General features: G+C 36.8%; 1 protein-coding gene across 1 annotated transcript; it reads right to left on the minus strand.

The window, feature by feature from the left end:
- Positions 1-1,349: 1,349 nt before the first annotated feature.
- On the minus strand, positions 1,350-18,976 carry pskh1 (protein serine kinase H1). The gene is made up of 4 exons (XM_023297876.3): positions 18,641-18,976; positions 15,758-16,446; positions 13,565-14,488; positions 1,350-5,865 (listed from the first exon to the last, which is right to left on the minus strand). Exons 2-4 carry the CDS (start codon positions 15,824-15,826, stop codon positions 5,548-5,550), a joined length of 1,311 nt encoding a protein of 436 aa, XP_023153644.1. The 5' UTR covers positions 15,827-16,446; positions 18,641-18,976; the 3' UTR covers positions 1,350-5,547.
- Positions 18,977-19,070: the final 94 nt, after the last annotated feature.

The raw sequence follows: 19,070 nt of genomic DNA on the forward strand, positions 1-19,070 counted from the left end.
CCAGGCTGTATTCTGGATTGTGGCTCAGATGCTCTCCAACTGTGATGACATTTAAATTAATCTTCTGCTGTTTACGTCGGTTTAGTTTAAATTAAAAGAGAATCTGAGAACAGTCGGTTTCTTTTCATTATTATTCAACCTGCTCCCATCCGCTGTGATTAATCTCGTCAGCTTTGGTTCCTCGGGAGATTTGAACAATTACAGGCTGTCAGTTAACTCTGCAGCGTATAGATGAGATCTTAATGGGCTGAAAACATTACGTGATTATTTTGTTCGCAGTGTTTATGCTTAAAGTCATTTTTTGCTACAGAAATGACTGTTTGCATTCAGCAATGAGGAAAAATAGTAGAAAAGTGTATCAGAAAGCTCTTTGATAAAGCAATACAAACTACAAATGACATTATAACTTATTATTACTGCCCACCTGACAAATTTACACCCAACATTTGCTCTCCTTTTAGCTCTGTTTTGGTCTCCACCCTCTCCAAATGTACCGATTATTAGTAACTGTGGACACCGATAACTGATAAAACTAAAAATCTTGAGTAATTTAGAGTAAAAGAAACTAAAAAGGGTTTTGATGTCTGAAGTCCTAAAAGTAAATAAAGACAGCTAAATTACAGAAACACGACAAAAATATTATTCTGTCATGTATTTTTGAGGAAATTATTTAATATTACATAAGAATACTTTGTTGTAAATATAATTTTTAATTCATAATTTGATTTGTTAGACGTGTTTCTTCACCTTGTCGCTTCCAGCTGTTTAGGACTATTTCCTCTGAGTTTTATTAAATTACCCACAGCATCAAACCACATCCTGATTACTTTAGTTACTATTTAGTTAATTTTTATTATAAACTACAAACTACATGTCTTGCATCAATGTCAAAAAGATCACGTGTGGGTTCGTCTGAAGGAAACTGAGGAATTTCAATGTAAAAGCCTGAAATTCTACATATTTGATGTCTGAACGGGGCTTTATAGTCTTGTTGAGGACTTGTGATTTCTTGGATCTACTTAATCAACAAACCAGCTTCTATTCCAAACACTGACAAGTGCTTAAAGTCTACATCTGTTCTTTAATAAAACCCTTAAAATCCTCATGTCTGTGTATCAAAATTACGTATTTAGAAGTTTTTTTCCATTAAAATACTCCATTCCTGCCTTAAATGTCTTGAATGTAACTCTGTCATTGGTACTTTTAGGTGCAAACAGTCAGCCATTGTGTTTTTGCCTTATTTCTAATATATTATGTCATTTAAAACACCAAAATGACAACATATGGACATGTAAATGAGGTTAAAAATTGGATTTTCACCTTTAAATCCAAAGTTCAGAGTCAGAATCTCAGGTTCGAGTGCTTTATTGGCACAAACAACTCACCGTTTAAAAAAAAAAAAAACACATTAAAAAAAGTTAATGGTAGAGGAATCAAAGTGTTATCATTCATTTCTTTCGACACACAATAACACAAGACAACTGTTTTCAGGTAACAGTGTTGAGTTGGCTACTTCATTTAGGAACGACAGCATTTTATATAAAATCACACAGATATATAAAAACACAAAACACTTTTACAAATGTGCTGACATTCTGTGGAAAACAAACTGATTTTTGGTTATTTATTCATCGAACGTGTGCCGACTAACGCAGCTCCTTCCGAAAAAGATCAAACTGCTATGCTCTGGACAAAAATCAATGAACTAACTACCGCATGTTGCAGAAAGTACGAGATCCTTCACCCAAAGTCTGTCTTTTGAGACGACTACAGCTGATGTCTCAGTAAAGAACACTAACGTTGTTTTAAAATGCACTCTTTAAAGCCTGCAGATTGTGCATTTGATAGGGAAAAAAAGACACATTTTGGGCAGACAGAGTGAAAACCTCACTTTACGTTACAATTTACTCCCAGGAGGTGAGATATCAGTACAGATAACAGCAGTAGGACAAAGAAAAATGACCAACAACAAACGGAAAAAGTCACATTAGAAAGGTGACAAAGCGAAAAGTGAAGGCCAAAATACAAAAAAAGAAAGAAAGAAAAAAGAACAACTGAGGTCAGCTGACATGGCTCGATTAGGCTTCCAGTACACGTTAGAAAGTTCACAAACAAACACTTTTTAACTTCTGGGTCAGATCACAGCAAAAATACTGAAAAAAAAGAGAGAAAGAGCACAATGTACCATGTGATTGACTCTGGGAGGGACAAAATACATGAAAAACACAGTGGACGGGTTTAACAAACAACAAAATTCAATTAAACTGTACATGAAGTGCTTTGTCAGACAGGAAAATAGCAAAAAAAAAAAGAAATAATCCTCATCTGTAGTTCTGAATCTTTAAGATCTGCACTACTTTTCGGAATATTGGATTTTGTTTAGTTTTTTTGGCCACTTGAGGATAATTATCTGTGATATTACTAACAATTCCTTGTGTAGTCTCTTTTTTATTATTATTAATGCTCTGAAATGTGCACTAATCACATTACAACTGGAACACAATTCAGATTTAAAGTATCAGACTTGAAACAATGCATAACAAGAGTGTGTTAAACTGTCTTTGCTATTAACACTGCAGATCTAATCAACTAGTTCTTTCTCTAACAAAGCTGCAACGATGAATCAATTAGCTGTTTGCTATTAATCTGCAATTATTTTGGTAATAAATTTAAGTTTTAGTAATCTTTTGGGGGAAAAAAGTCTAGATTCTCCGATTACAGCTTTTAAATTTCAATACTTTGTGGTTTCTTTCCTCACCTGACAGTAAAAAAAAAAGACATTTTGAGTATGTTATTTAACAATTTTCACCATTTTCTGACATTTAAAGACAATAAACTGATGAATTACTTCAAAAAATTAACAAAGAAATGGAATGACTGGAAATGTTTAGTTGCAGCTCTTTTCTTAATTGAGGCTGTGGAATTTCTTCTGAATTAAGTGCACTTAAAAAGGTAAAAAAGAAAATCATCTTTTGCATAAGACTGTGGAGCTGCATGTGCTCAGAATGTTGTACAATCATATAAAGCGTATTAATCTGCTTCGACTCTTAATAGCTGCTATGCTAATTCAGTGGCTTCCTTCATTCTGAAATGTTTAGAAGTGTAGGTCGGATCAAACACAAAGTTACAGCACTTCAGAAAGACTGGAAGCTAAAGAAACCTCAGAGTCCTCTAATCTGTCAGTTAATCTGTGATCCACCAGCTTTGACGTCGTGGATGTTGGATTTTCACTTCATTTTCTAACCCAAATTAATGCTAGCTAGCTAGTAAAATTTGCCATTTTACCCAAGCCAGATGTTACATTTACCTTCACGTTATTTTGCCAGTCAACCGATGGGTAATGCTGGTGGGAATGCTAAATGCTAACACCGCTAATGAAGGATTCTTTTATGAGTGTTTCAGATATTAGTGGAAAAGAGGCAAACTGAGAAACACGGCAAGACTTATGGATTGGTTGCACCAGCTTTTAGCACATTTAGATGCAAAAATATGAGTTTTACTGACTACTTTCAAACTAAAAACATACTGAACTGGGTTGCAAAGCTAAAATGTCTTAGCTAGGCTGCTTGGAAAGTAACTTTAGCATCCTAACCTTTGTAGTAACTTCCAAAAATAAGACTACAACAACAATGGATATGTTAAAATCAGTTGTTGATGTTGGTCATTTTAATTATATGTGCATACATAAAGAACTTATTGTTTAGTAGTGTTGAAGCTGTTTTTAAAAAGTGGGAAAGACCTGATTGTGCTAACCCTGCTAATGCTACTGGACCACTTTACTGTAATTTGCATGTTTGTGAAATGTCATTTAAAATCTTTCAAGTTTTCATAAGTTTTAACAGCATTTTGTTCAGCCACATGTCGACTACTACCTCTAAATTACCTCTTTAGTGTAAACTGGTCACTTCATTAGCAAGTTAAATGTACATATTTACTAATAGCTAATCTCTGAGTAAGACCTAGCCTGAATCATACAAAATGTTTTGAGATCTTTCAGATTAGTGGGGGAAAAATGCCTAAAATGCACACTAAACTGCTTATTTCACTGGACTATCTCTATTTGCATCTATAGATTTCAAATAGAAAAAATATTTAGAGGTTGTTTTTTCAAAATGGCTTTTTATGTTCTTACATACACCAAATTTTCCTCTTTTTTTTGCAATTCACATACATTCTAAAGGTTTGCACAGAGTGGCTTGTTCATATATCGTTCACGGTCTGATTTATGGAGCATTTTATGCCTGAAAACATAATGAAAATTTATTTCTCATGCCTGTCTACAGTATTTTCTGATTTATAGACTTATAAAAAGGGTGATCCAAAGTCCCTGTGTTTAAATATGAAGCAAGAACTTTCAACTTCATCGTTTGGACTTCTGTTTTGGAAATTAATGCAGATTAGTGTATTTTCATTCAGATGATGCATCATTTGCATATTTAAACATACCATTTTAGAAAACCTGCACCAGAAAAAAAAAATTGACCTAATTTAGGTCAACAACTGGGGAAGTTTCAGGGTGATATGAGTTTTTATTTTTATGTTTTTCCCCTCTATCCGGAATAAATTTGACAATTTAGATTGCTACAAATTTGAATTTACAAAGAGCTGATGCAACCACTGACTGTAACTAAGATATCTGAGAACATGTGCCACTGTTACAAACAATAAAACTGACGGGTCATAAATCATTATAAAGAAAAATGAAGAGGACTCACAGCTGGTCCTTTATAAGAAAGTAAAATGACTAGGAATGGGGTCGTGTGGCCTATTATTGTCTAATAAAACACACTTAAGTTTAAACAGCTTCACAGTCTGTTTTAGAACTGTTGTAGAATACTGACAGAGAAATATTGGCAAGATCAGATAAGCTTAGAATCGACTAAAACAAAACAAAAACAAAACGCCTTCATTTTGGCCTTCCAAGGTGTGATTATGTTGCAGTGTGATATGATTACCCACATCTTAAGATAAGGTCTGTACAATTAGTACAACAATAAATTCACAGCAATTTTTCAGACAAATCAGAAACGAGGCGAGAGGGGAGTTTGGTTCCCCCATCCTCGAAAGAATCTCCTCCTTCTTAGAAACGTCAGTATCCAGAACTCTGTTCAACAGATCTTGTGGAAGGTCATTATCCAGTGACCGTTTGAATGGAGACGAATCATCAACAATAATAAATAAATACGTAGCAACACAGGGATTGAAAGAACACGAGGGAAGAAAGGAGTGGAAGGAACCATCCTGCTGAACAGCAAAGGAGTGGATGGAGATGATGCAGCTCAATGCTTTACTGGTTTGTTTGCTGCCATGCGAGTGCATTGTCTTTTTCGACTTCTTTTACAGTCTTCATGGCAGCAGCTGCGGTTACATTTTCGACTTCTGCAGCCGTGAATCCAGTCATTGTCTTTGTTTTTAAAGCAATAAGCCACTTTTTGGCCTCTAACACTGACAGCATCTTAGAGTGGTGGAAGTCTTTGTAAGGACTCAGTCATCGTCGCGCTGCTTCCTTCATAAACTGCACGGTCCGCTACAGTTCCGGTCCAAGTTTCAGCCGTTGTACTGCTGCTGATAGCGACGGTTCAGCTCGCGAAGCTCCTTCTCGCGCACCCGCCGGGCCTTGTTGGACTTGGTGGAGCGGCTGGAGCGGGTGGACTGGGCCGACTTGGTGCTGTGGCAGCGCGAGGACGCCCGCTTCAGCAGGTTCTGGGAGATGCAGCGCTGGAGGTTCTTCATGGACGAGGAGGCCGCCATGCTGACGATCCAGGGGTGCTTGAGGGCCTGGCCGGCCGTCAGACGCTCGCTGGGGTCCACCGTGAGGATTCGCTCCACAAAGTCTTTGGCCAGGTTGGACACGCTGGGCCACGGCTGCAGAGAGGGGAGGCATCGGAGAATTTTAGTGTAAATCATGGAAAGTATATTTATAGCATCCCAATAATCTGTATATTATCGCCATATTAGTGGTGGGATGCGATTTAAAAAATAATCAAATTAATCAAAGGCTTTGTAACTAATCGCATTGTGTCAAATAACAATATTTGAAACAAATAGCAAAGTTTTTCAATTAAAATAAATGTTGGTTGACGACCGAATCGACGAATAGAAATATATGTGAACTTAACAAAATGCTTGTTTCTTTTATATTTATCTGCATTTTTCATCTGTCTACTACATTCACAGATTACTGCAACCTTAAAGTGCAATTAAAGCGATTATATTCAACATTATAAGACCTTTTGTAAACTCAAGCACTTTTAATGTCTTGAAAAGTGCTCTATTGTGGACTGGCTACACCGTTTGCCGGTACAAGGACCGTCGTAGCTAACGTTTGGTGTGTCGCCCCGGAGCTCATTTGCATAAAGTAGTTTCATTTATGCAAATACGACGCAGGGCGCGGAGGGTCCGACGCATAATGAAACTTTCGTTAAACGTCTAAACTAGCTGTCGAACTAAAAGAGAAGAAGAAAAAAAGTTGATTCATGTTAATTATTAGTTTTATAAAAATTGATTTTCACCTAATTTTCTAACCCAAATTAATACTAGCTAGTAAAATTTGCCATTTCACCCAAGCCAGATGTTACATTTACCTTCAAGTTATTCTGCCAATCAACCAATGGGTAATACTGATGGAAGCTGCTAAATGCTAACACGGCTAACGAGGGATTTTTTTTTTTTATGAGAGAGTTGCAGATGTTAGTGGAAAAGAGGCTAGTTTAGAAACACGGCAAGACTTATGGATTGGTTGCACCAGTTTTTTGTAAATTTAGAACCAAATATGTGAGTTTTAGTGACTAGTTTCAAACTAAAAACTTACTAAACTGGGTTGCAAAGTTAAAGCAATAATGGGTTGATTCATACTATTTGTTTCATAAAAATGGATTTTTACCCCAGTTTCTAACCTAAATGAATGCTAGCTAGTAAGATTTGCCATTCTATCCAAGCCAGACATTGTATTATATGTCTGTATATGGTGGAAACTGTTAAATGGTAACACCGTTAATGACAGATTTTTTTTTTAATGATAAAAACAGTGTTGCAGATGTTAGTGGAAAACAGGCTAGCTGAGAAACATGGCAGAACTTGAGGATTCGTTGCATCAGCTTTTTGTAAATTTAGAACCAAATATGTGAGTTTCAGTGACTAGTTTCAAACTAAAAACTTGCCAAACTGGGTTGCAAGCTAAAACGTAACTGTAGCACAATAACCTGTGCAGTAACTTCCAAAAATAAGTCTAAAGGAGCAATTTTAGTGTATATACTTGATACAGTCAGTTAGCATTTTATTAGTTGTTAGCTACTGTTTGAAAATTAACCCTTTGGAGTCTCTAGGCGTTTTTTCTGCTCCTGCCACACTTCTACTCACTGTGGATTTCATTTTACACCATAATATAAAGTCCTGCACCTCTGTGGAAACAGCACAACCATAAACAGAAACAGAGAGAACTCTATTCCTGTTTCAGTTTAGCAAAGTTACAATGCCATAAATCAGAAAAGGAAAAAAGTGAATTATTTGCGTAACAAAAATTGGAAAAAACTGGAGTCTACATGTACAACATTTTTCCAAGCCTACGGTCGTTACCAATACTGGGAATAAACAGTGGCTCTACATACTATACTTTCAATCTTAATTTGTTTCCGTATTTGCCTCCTGTCTGAACACAGCCTGTTGAAGTACAGTTCAACTGAAAAGTCCCTGAATTTTTGTTGTGTGTGTGTTGGTCGCAGCTGAGCCACTGATGGCTTTGTGGTTGTGCCAACGACAGCAGAATTTTTAGGTTTTTACAGAATCTGGATGCTGCGAATGGTTTATGTTTTGTGAAATTTTAAATTAAATATACTGAACAAAGTTTCCCTTCAGATATGTTTCAATTTACTGAACCCTAAAACCTTTTAGCAGGTTTGAAAAGCATGTTTGCCAAAATTATATCATTTATCAGAGCAAGAAGTTGAATCTTCAGATTTTAACTTTCCAATAGTCCTAATGGAACTAATCATGCATTACTTTCAGTTTCAAGCAAAAAAACAACTCAAAACCAACAACAAAGCTGTGACATTTCATCGAAATCACACTTTTCTTCATGTCTCTTGCACAAAGAAGACTGTGTAAAAAACTTAAAATTCTGCACTCTGCGGCGTCCTTAAGAAGCATTAACTGACTCAGCTATGACTAACAATCATGTGACAAAATTCTGGTACTCACTGACTAAACTACAGGCTGTGAAAAAGTATTTGCCCCCCCTTTTTCACAGCACTGAACAAGTCTGGAAACTAATGAAAAAGCAGGAAACTATCTATAACATGAAGAGTACCATTTTTTCCAGCATTAGTACGACCTGTGGATGCATGAAAAATGTTGCAAATGCTGTTTCCTGGTTGTTCCCTATTTTTTTTAACAGAAATAATGTAAAAAATATAACATTTTTTTTCTTTTTTCATGATTTAAGGCATTATAATTGTGTCAAACTGCAAAAAACCTAATTTGAAGCTCCCCCCACTTCTAAACATGGTTGCACTGTTTCCATAGATGGGCAGGACTTTATATTGAATTGAGCTGAAAAATGAGTAAAAATTTGCAAATAACTGTTAGACTTTTTGTACAATTTCTCACTTCAATTTAAGTACATGAAAAGCTTATGTGAATTTTACTAAATATAGCTTTGCAACATCTAATAGGAGCCAAAGAATATTTGTGTTGAATATAAAAACATTGCAGTTTAATAGAAAAAGCCTGCTAATAAAGTTTTTTTAAGTTAACAAGGCTGCGTTATTTTATTGTCATGTAAATAAGCTGCTGTAGGTCCGCCAGAAAAAGCATCAAATACAATTCTGAAATGCTCTTTTTGCACAGTTTTGTCCACCGAACACAAGATGGCAGCAGAAGCATGCAGCTCAGAAGCAGCTGTACCAGCAATAACAGTAATGAGGTGTGAACGGACAAGAAGTTTGGTCATTTTATCGTGTTAAGCTTTCGGCTTATTTGACTCGGTGGGGGTCTTTCTGATCTTTTGATATGGTCACGATCAACAATGGCTGCGGTTTCTGGACCTGATTTGCCACGGCTTGATTCTTTCCAAACATTTTGCTTGAACAGAATGTCATGTTCCCAAAAGATGTAAAACAAAATGTCCTTTGAAGCAAATGTTGTGGGTAACCGCTGAGGCATGGACTCTATTTGGGCAGAGTGGCTGGTAGCGAGTCCAACGTTACCCCCACAAATGAAGCAGGAATTAGGGAAATCAATGCTGCATGCTGTTCTACACACACAGTTTGTACATGATGTCCTGCTTGGCAACCAGCGGTGTTTTCAGCTCCGACCAGCCCCAGCTAATTCTCCACAGAGCAGGTAAATCACCAGTGTTGGCTAAAGATACACGATGCGTATATAACCCTCCGACATACATTTCTCCCCCACCTACAACAATGTCAGGGCTGTGATTACTTCACAGACCGCAGCTGTAAATGTGAACGTTATTTATCACAGCTGTAAAGACTGATGTCCCCGAGGGGAGAGCATTCAGGCCTGCTCTGCCACGACTCCTCCAATCAGGACGGGGTTTTATTGTAACTAACATCGATGAGCCCATATGACAATAGAACTCAACAATCCCCACTTAACGAAATTTAGAAACTCCCTTCAAGCTTCAGCAGCCCCGCTAACCTCAACTGAGCTGCTTTCTTTCAAAGTTGCAGAGTGTTTAGTACAAATTTCCCTCTCCAGCCACTTGAGATTTGGGCTTTACACTTGTATGGAACGTGCCAAGAAATGGCAATGCAGCAATAAATGCGAGCAGGAAAAAGACTGCAAGCTAGCAAACATAGATGTACACGACGCTCGAGTGTTTAAAACAGAAATGAGGTTTTAAGAATGAACACAATGCATTTCTGTGAGTAAAACACTGCATGTAATTATAAATTATTTATAAGGAAACTCACCATAGCTCCTCTACAGCACCCATAATCAATATTGTTCCAATAGCAATGGGTGTAATGACTATGTGTGAGGAGATTTACTCACATAGTGCTGTTTTTAGCACAGTATACTACAGTAAAAAAAGGTAAAACCTGAAAATCAAGGTGCAAGGATCCCAGAAAAATACATTAAACAACAATGAAATACTGCATTGTGAATAATGGCAAATATCTATAACATAATCAGACTTCGAGCTGATTTAAATACAGTAATATGGTGTGTTGTTACGATCATGCACTGTACAAGAACAAAGTACTATTTGTAAAAAATACAGATGTCTGATGCAGACTTTATTTATAGATTTGGCCTGCTTTGTTTTGATTTGTTTACAGTCAAGATGTAAATCAATACTTTTGTCTGTGATGTTAGTAGTTTATATCTGTAATTTACCAAAACAAGTAAAATTTGTATTGAAAAAAGTTACGACAATTATCTGGATCACAACAATATTTTTGGCTAATATAAATATAGTAATAAACGAAAATGGTGTAATCTTATGGCCAAATATTATGAAAGAAATACCTAACATTTTTTAAAGGTTTTCGGATGTGATTTAACTGACAAATATTTACAGTATTGGTCTGTTTTTCCACAGGTAACTTGAAAATTAAAGCTGTTTTTTTCTGTGATTCTACCTTTTATTATCTGTAATTTTACAAAGAAAAGAAAGTCTGTAAAATAACAGTAAATTTCTTGACAAAAATGGACTTGAAAACACAGCAGAGCATTTAGAAAAGCCAGATATTCCATTTAATTACAAATGAATGTGGCATTATATCTGCTGAATTTGCAATGGTTATTGAACTGTTGATGCAAATATTAACCAACTACAAGCTAAACATCCTTCATCACAATCGCTTTATCTTACATGTCACATTTAAAACATTGCCAAAAACATACTGTTTGCAGAAACCAGATTCTGTATAAAACTAAAAATTCTGCATTCCTCTGTGCAACCAAGAGGCCATTAATGACTCAGCCGCGACCAACGGTGGTGTGACAAAAAAAATCAGGGACTTTCCAGCTCAACTGCAGGCTGTGCTTTCACAGACCAGATAGTAAAAGGTGGACACAAATCAAAAATGTAAGTAGATAAGTATGTGTAGTATGTAGAACCACTACTTTTTTAGTGTCTGCATCACCTGGGGGAACTTAGAAAAATGTTGTACATGATAATTCAGGTTTGTTTTCTTGTTTTTAACAATTTATGGCATCATAACTGTGTCACATTGGACAGAAGACATTTTTTTAGTTCTCTGTACTTCTGGCCATGGTCGTGTTGTTTCCTTAGAGATGTACGACTTCATACTGTAATGAAAAATGAGCCCACAGTGAGTAAAAATGTAATAGAAAGAAGAAAAACGACCAGAAACTGCTCGGGGTTCAGAGGGTAAAGGACATTTTTGGGCTTTACTCTGTGCTCAGAATAAAGAAAGTTCTGTTGTGGCTCTCATCAGGTATCGCATGTTTTTCAAACTTGCTGTCTTTATGTCAAACTGAAGCCAGCAAACTCCACTCAGCACCCACTGCATCATCCTGAAGAGGCAGCGTAGTCAATTCCAATGAAAATATAATTCCAAGGACAACTCTCTGGACATGCAGCATATTCATCCGGCAGCTCTGCTTCAATATTTGCAGACTTCAGATAAAATACTGGCTCCCTGTGAGTCAATTCAATTATTCACTCTGTCAGATCTGACCTTACCTTACCTGTTAAGACAGAGAACTTAAAATGAGGACAAATCCCCAGAAAATGCAGATGAGTCAACTGCATTAGATAGTACAAAACTACTCAGCTATTATTTGCGCTGGAGTGGCTGAAAGCGTGGCAAACATTAACCGAGGGAATCTTTGAAAAGCTCAACGGCAACATTAGCATCCCACGCTAGGAAATCAACTAATGGACTGCTCAGCATAGAAAGAGCATAAATTACTGTTTGCACACTTGGAGGGAGAGCAAACAAATGAGAGAGAGCACGGCAGGGTAAAAGGTAAAAGACGAGAAGAACAGTGTCAGGTAGGGATAGACTGAATATCAAATCAAAAATCAAAAATTATCGGACTGGCTGATTATCAGGTCAAATATTTGGTATTTTTTTTCCCAATTATTGGCATTGTTCTGTTAATTAGCAGATTATTGCTAAATTAAGTGTTCCACTTCAGGTCTGATGCAACCTCCTCTCTCTGTCTGTCATCACTCTGTGGTCTTAGAAATGTCACTTAAGCAGCAAAAACTGAACAAGAAACACAAACCAGTTAGCTTCTCTCACAGTGGCTAAGGCTATGCTAACGGCTAGCGACTAAGATTGAAAGCAGTCACAGATTAGAGTCTCAGAGTATTTGTAAAAAAAAAAAATAAAGATTTCTGATGTGGACTTTAATAATTTAATTATACATTTAGTCTGTATTTAAAACTTTTTGTATTTTTTATAGTCAAGATGTAAATCGATACTTTTGTCTGTGATTTTATTAGTTAATATCTGTAATATACTAAAACAAGTAAAATTTGTATTGAAAAAAAGTTTCAAAAAATTTTCACCATTCTCAATCACAAATTTTATTTAATTTTTTTTCGAATAACGGCAATTATCTGTATCGTAATATTTTTAGCTAATTTAAATACAATAATAAACAAAAATGGTGCAATTTTATGTTGAAATGTCAAAAAAAAAAAACAACAAAAAACTAATGAACATTTTTAAAGGTTTTTTGATGTGAGATAACTGATAAATATTTACAGTTGGAGTCTGTTTTTCTAAAGGTAACAAACCAAGAAATTAGCTTCTCTCCCAGAGGCTAAGGCTACGCTAACGGCTAGCGGTTAAGTTAGAAGGCAGCCACCGATTAACCTGAAACACAGTCTGGAAAACAATAATTATTAATGCTTTAAGATCTGGATCTTAGTGGGCAATAGAAGTGATAGAACAGTGAAATATTAAGAAAATAGGCACGTAACTACAGGACACAAACTGATCAATCTCAATGGATCCCATCTAAACAGAGGAGAATGTCCTAATTTACTCACTCCTATTTACATTCTACATATTCAGCTGTATTCACCCTTATTAATGGAGAAGCCTAGTTATGAATGACAGGTTCTCTGCTGTCTTATGCAGTTAAAACATCACTTCGAACGTGTATCAGGCTTTTCTCTATTACCAATAATCGGTATCGGCCCTGGAAAACCCACATCAGTCGATCCCTACTCCAAAGTGGGTCAAGTATAAATTTGGACCATAAGTGATACACAAAATAAATGAGGACTGTTGCATGAAAGTGAAACAATGAGCCCTTTTTGAGCAAAAAGTATCAAGAAGTGTGGAACCAAGGGAGCTAAACTGGACAATAAAAGTCCTTATTGCTCAGTATTGTTTGTGTACATGAACTTGATTCCCAATACTCAACCTGACAAAACCCACATGGGTTGATCCCTAGTGTCTGGGTTAAAACCATGTCACCTCACAAAAAAAAAAAAAAAAAAGGTTCAACTTCTTGAAAATCTGTTGACGACGCCTCATGCAGTGTGAGGAATGTATTCCAAATACGGGTGAAGTCTGCTGGGGAAAGAGAGAAAAGAGCAGCTGATCTACATCCTCACCTCTCCGGAGAAGCTGTACTTCCCCTTCAGGATCTGCCGGTAGAGCCTCATGCGGTTGTCATCCTCGAAGGGCATCGTTCCGCTCAGCAGGATGTACGATATCACCCCCAGCGCCCACATGTCCACTGCGTTCGTATAGGGCTTTCTCACCAGGATCTCAGGGGCGATGTACTCCGGCGTGCCGCAGGTGGTCTTCATCAGACACTCGTCGCCCTTCTTCCTGCTGCTGGCCAAACCAAAGTCGGTGATGATGATCTTGGAGTCGGCCCCTGGGTGGTAGTAGAGCAGGTTCTCCGGCTTCAGGTCTCGGTGCGTGATCCCCAAAGTGTGGAGGTACTTGACACCGTCCAGCACCATCTGCAGGACCCTGGTGGCGTCTCGCTCTGTGAAGGAGCCACGAGCGATGATCCGGTCGAAGAGCTCCCCTCCGGTGGCCAGCTCCATCACCATGTACACTCGCTCCGCCGTCTCAAACACCTCCATCAGCTGGATTATATTTGTGTGACGGACCCGACGCAAGACACACAGCTCCGACTCGCACACCTCCCTGCCCTCCCGGTATCGAGTCTCGATCATCTTGATGGCATACGGCTGCCGCGTGCTCTTGTGCTCCACTCGAACCACCCGACTGAAACTCCCGCGACCTATCAGAGCTTTGATGTCGTACTTGGCCGTGACCCGTGGGTCGAACTTGGCTCGGTATTTGGCCACCTTCTTCCGCTGAGGGTCCGACAGTTCAGACGGGTCCTTAGGAGGCGCCGCTGAAGCGGTGGGAGTGGCTGCTTGTGCCTGGGCTTGATATGGGGATGTGGAGGCGGCCTTGTCGCCTGAACCTCCACAGGCAATGCCCATCTTGCTTCCAGTGCCATCCCCTCGTATGAAGTGCTTATAGATATCTGTCTGAGGAGGTTGGGGAGGATCAACCTGAAACATACAGGAACACAATTCAGCACAGATACACAACAACAGACCAACTAAACTCAGAATTAACGTAAAAAATACCATTCAAGTACAGATTCATAGTCTCCAGGTCATCTACAGATAAACAACAGATGTTTTTAAGCAGTTAAGTGTCTTCACGGGATCCAAAGTAACGCCTTGCATGCATGTGTGTAGCAGGAAAATAGCTACTGATGAATTAATAATCTGATGAACACATTATAATTAAACAATTAATGCCACATTCAACCTACTAAGATATTGTTTTGTGTCCAGTGGGCAAACTACAACCAAAAAACCTTCTGTCTCACGACACAGAAGATCAGACCTGCAGCTAATTATTCATTTGAATGTCCTCAAAATCTTGTTTTGTCCACAACTAGAACATACTCAGTTTACTGTCAGAGGACACAAACCAGAAAATATTTAAGAAGCTGGAATCATAGAAAGTGCATAAAATGTAGGAAAGTTAACTTAAAAAAATAATGTTTTTAGTAAAAGTGAGGAGGTCCATTTTTTTTATTTTATTTTGTGGTTTCTATGAAGTTTGTCTACCATGACACTTCAAAATGTTCATAAAAATACATTATAGAAACATGGCGAGTGCATACAATTTAGGAGGTCAACTTAAACAATAATATTTTTGTGAAAGTGAGTGAACTTTGCTGCTTTTATGATTTTTTTCTACTGTGAAACTTCAAAATGTGCATAAAAATACACAACAGAGAACACAGCTACTGTAGCAAAGTGCATAAAATGTAGGAAGTCAATAAAAGTTTTTTTTTAAATGAAAATGAGGCAATTTTTTTCCAAATTTTGCTGTTTCTAGGAACTTTTTCTACTATAATTCAAAATGCGCATTAAAAATACATAACAGAGAACATGACTAGTTAAGTAAAGTGCATAAAATGCAGGACAAATAAAGTTTTTTGTGAAACTGAGGAATGTTTTTTCTGAATTTGCTGTTTCTATGAACTTTTTCAACTGATACTTGAAAATGTACATAAAAATACATTATGGAAACATGGCTAGTGCATAAAATGCAGGAAGTCAAATTAAAAAAATATGTTTTAGTGGAAATGAGGACCTTTTTTCCAGAATTTTGCTGTTTCTATTAACTTTTTTCTACTGTGATACTTCAAAATGTGCATAAATATACGTCATAGAAGCATGGCAAGTGATGCATATGACGCTACTGCAGAATTACCATCTGTGTTGGTAAGTGCCATTAGTAGCTAGAGTTCCTTTACTGACCTTTTTGACCAGGTCCAACTGAACGTCCCCTGGAGGCTCAGGGAGGACCTTACTGTTCCGGCACCCCATCACATCACATCACGTTGGGCCGCTGCCCAGCCAGCCACACAGGCCACCAGCAGCCCTGCCTCATCACCGCAACAGCTGATTGGACACACTCAGGACATCCACCATCCAAGCTGCAGCCACACTCAGACAGAGGGTTCATGAATAACGCTCAAGTCCCAATGAGCCGGCATCAGCAGTCACATCTCATGAGTCCGCTTTAGAAGCTCTCAGGAGTTCATGAATACATTTTGAGCAAACGTGTCCCAACACCTTCAGTACGTTCTGCTTGTTTTTTTATTGCAGTCTTCTTTAACCAGAGGGTACCACAAGCCCCTTGAAGAACCTACTAGGGTTCCATCTCACAATATATAGAGAAAACTGCACGAGTTCAGTCAGTATGGCGCAGAAATGACTGATCGGGGATGGGAGGGGATCGGTGCATCTGGAGCTCCTCTAACACAAGTTGTTGCCTTCAAGACAAATGCAAAGTTATCCTCGGGACTCATGCAGAACTTCCACAGAAAATGAGATCATCAACTCTACTTGGATCCATTGGGAGAAGCTGCAATGTCAGCAGTGGTCTTGCCACAGATAAAGCAGCTCCCCTGGAGAATCACAGGCTGGAGAACGGCGCAGGGAAGCTGTGAAATGCAAAAAAAATTTAAAAAGTGAAATATGAATCTGAGTATGGGTAGATATATAGAATGCTGACACGACAGGAGCAGCCTATTAACGTTTAATCTCTATATAGAGCAGTTAGAGGCAGCAGTGAATTAGCAGTGAAGTTACAGTTCTGCATTATGAGGCCATACTGTTAAGAGTTTCAGTCAAAATAAATAAAATAGTAATTTACTTGACTAATTTGGATTTTAAGGTTAAGACCCTACAATAACACATAAAATACAAATTCATCTGAATAATTAAAATATTAAGTTTAAGACAATATTAAATGAAAAACAAATTGACCAGACTGATTTTAAAAATTACAATTTAGACACTACAGTATGATATAAAATATGAATTACCAGACCAAATAAATATCAAAAGCTAAGACACTACAATATTATAAATAAATAAAATTATTATTTTAAATATATATGCTATGAATAAATTAGCAATTAAAAAAAGAAATTTAGAAAATAAAAAACTATTTACGTGACTAATTTAAATAATGATGTTAAGACACCTCAAAATTGAATAAATTATAAATAATTTATCTAATTTAAATAATGAAGTTTAGACCCCAAAATATTAAATACATTATAAATAATTCACCCGACTAATTTAAATATTAAGGTTAAGACTCTAGCTTAAGATGAAATTTAGAAAATGAAAAAAAAAATATCTGCCTAATTTAAATAATGAAATTTAGACCCTACAAAATTAAATAAATTATAATTTACCTAACTAATTTAAATAATGAAGTTAAGACCCCACAAAATTAAATAAATTATAATTTACCTAATTAATTTAATTAATGAAGAGTAGGCCCCACAATATTGAAAAAATACATATAAATAATTTACCTGACTAATTTAAATATTAAGGTCAAGACTCTAGTTTAAGAAGAAATTTATAAAATAATAATAAAAAAATTTACCTGACTAATTTAAATGAATTTAGACCCCACAAAATTAAATAAATGATTAATAATTTGCATGAATTTAAATATTAAGATTAAGACTCTACTATTATATACAAAATGTGAATTTACCTAATTATTTAATATTAAGACCTTACAACATTACACAAAACAATAATAATTTACCTGACTAATATAAACAAGGTCAGGACCCCTACAATATGATATATATTTACCTGACTATATAAATGACAAAGTGAGGACCTTATAATATATATAAATAATTTAAATGTTAAAATTACGGGACGGATTCTACAATATTATAAGGAATATTGTTTTTATGTGATTAATTTAAAGATCACAATGAAGACATCACAATTATATATACAGTTTGAATAATCTACCTGACTAATTTAAATATGAAAATTAAGACCCTACAGTATTATATAAAATTTAGGTGTACCTGACTCATCTAAATATCACAGTAAAGATCATACAATATAATATAAATCACCCAAGTAATCTAAATGTTCCAATTCAGACCCTATAAAATATATATTTACCTGACCTATTAACTTATTATGGATAACACTCAAACATTATTTTGAATACAAATTTACCTGACTATTTAAATAAAAAACTTAAAGTGAAAATCCTACAATAAAATATAAATGATTTACCTGACTAATTTAAATATTACAGCTAAGACCCTACAATACAATTACAAAACAAATTCAACAGAATTCCTGAGGGTAGCTGTGAAATGCAAACATGAAATATACTAATCTAAATATAGAGCAGTTAGAGGCAGCAGACTTAATTCAGCTTTGAAGTTTACACACCAGTTTTGCATGATGAGGCCATATTGTGAGACTTTTGAGCCAAAATATGATCAAAGCTCTCCAGACATGTTTGGAAATGGCCAGGAAAACGTTTGTGCCATTGTGAAAAATAACTGCACTGCCACAGATGGTCGTTTATAGCCGAGCTGGAAGTCTGGTGGATAAATAAAGTACATAAACAGACTCTAAAAACACAGCTCAAAATGCTAATGCTAAGCTACATTAAACTTTAGCTAAGATTTTTTTTTTTAAAATGATGCAGGCCTTACTTATGTTAATGATTTTTTAAGTAGTTACAAGCAATTTTAACTACTTTCTTAAACTCCTGCTAACTTTACGGCGACTTTCAGGAGCAAACTTGAACTTTGCAAGTGCAAATAAAAAGCGTAAAAACCGGAGTTGTTAACTTACCCGAGCTAGCGGAGAAGAGTGTTAGCATGCTAACTAGCCTGCTAGCATAGCAGCAGGGCAGGACTCCCGAGTTTTGCCAAACCCAGCCTCCTCACCCCACTCTCACTCAGCTGGGCTCTCCGCTTTCACCCCGTACTTTCCCAGCTTCCCCTCCGAGGACAAACTGCTCCTGTCCGTGGGCGACATGTCGGTGTCAGCCCTGGAGTCTTTCGGGGGTGTTTTCTGGTAGTTTTTTGTGTGTTTTTAAAGAGGTTTGAAGCGGCGAACGGAGGCTACAAACACTCCAAACTTGCCCCGTCGGTGGGTTTTCTGGACGGTGTGTGTTTTTTTTTTCAGCAGCACCTCCTTCAGTGCAGCAGCCGCAGATTCAGCACACACGGTCCGGTCTACTCGTTCACAATAAAACACCAAAATACCCGCACGAAACTTC

This window comes from Amphiprion ocellaris, chromosome 3 (assembly GCF_022539595.1).
Source record: "Amphiprion ocellaris isolate individual 3 ecotype Okinawa chromosome 3, ASM2253959v1, whole genome shotgun sequence".
Classification (NCBI taxonomy): Eukaryota; Metazoa; Chordata; class Actinopteri; family Pomacentridae; genus Amphiprion; species Amphiprion ocellaris.

Excerpts from the sequence above, each read along its gene's own strand:
- pskh1 (XM_023297876.3), bottom strand. The coding sequence starts at position 15,826 with ATGGGGTGCCGGAACAGTAAGGTCCTCCCTGAGCCTCCAGGGGACGTT. Across the intron at positions 14,489-15,757 it reads AGTTGGACCTGGTCAAAAAG|GTTGATCCTCCCCAACCTCC; the intron begins GTCAGTAAAGGA and ends TGTATGTTTCAG. Across the intron at positions 5,866-13,564 it reads AGTACAGCTTCTCCGGAGAG|CCGTGGCCCAGCGTGTCCAA; the intron begins GTGAGGATGTAG and ends CCCTCTCTGCAG.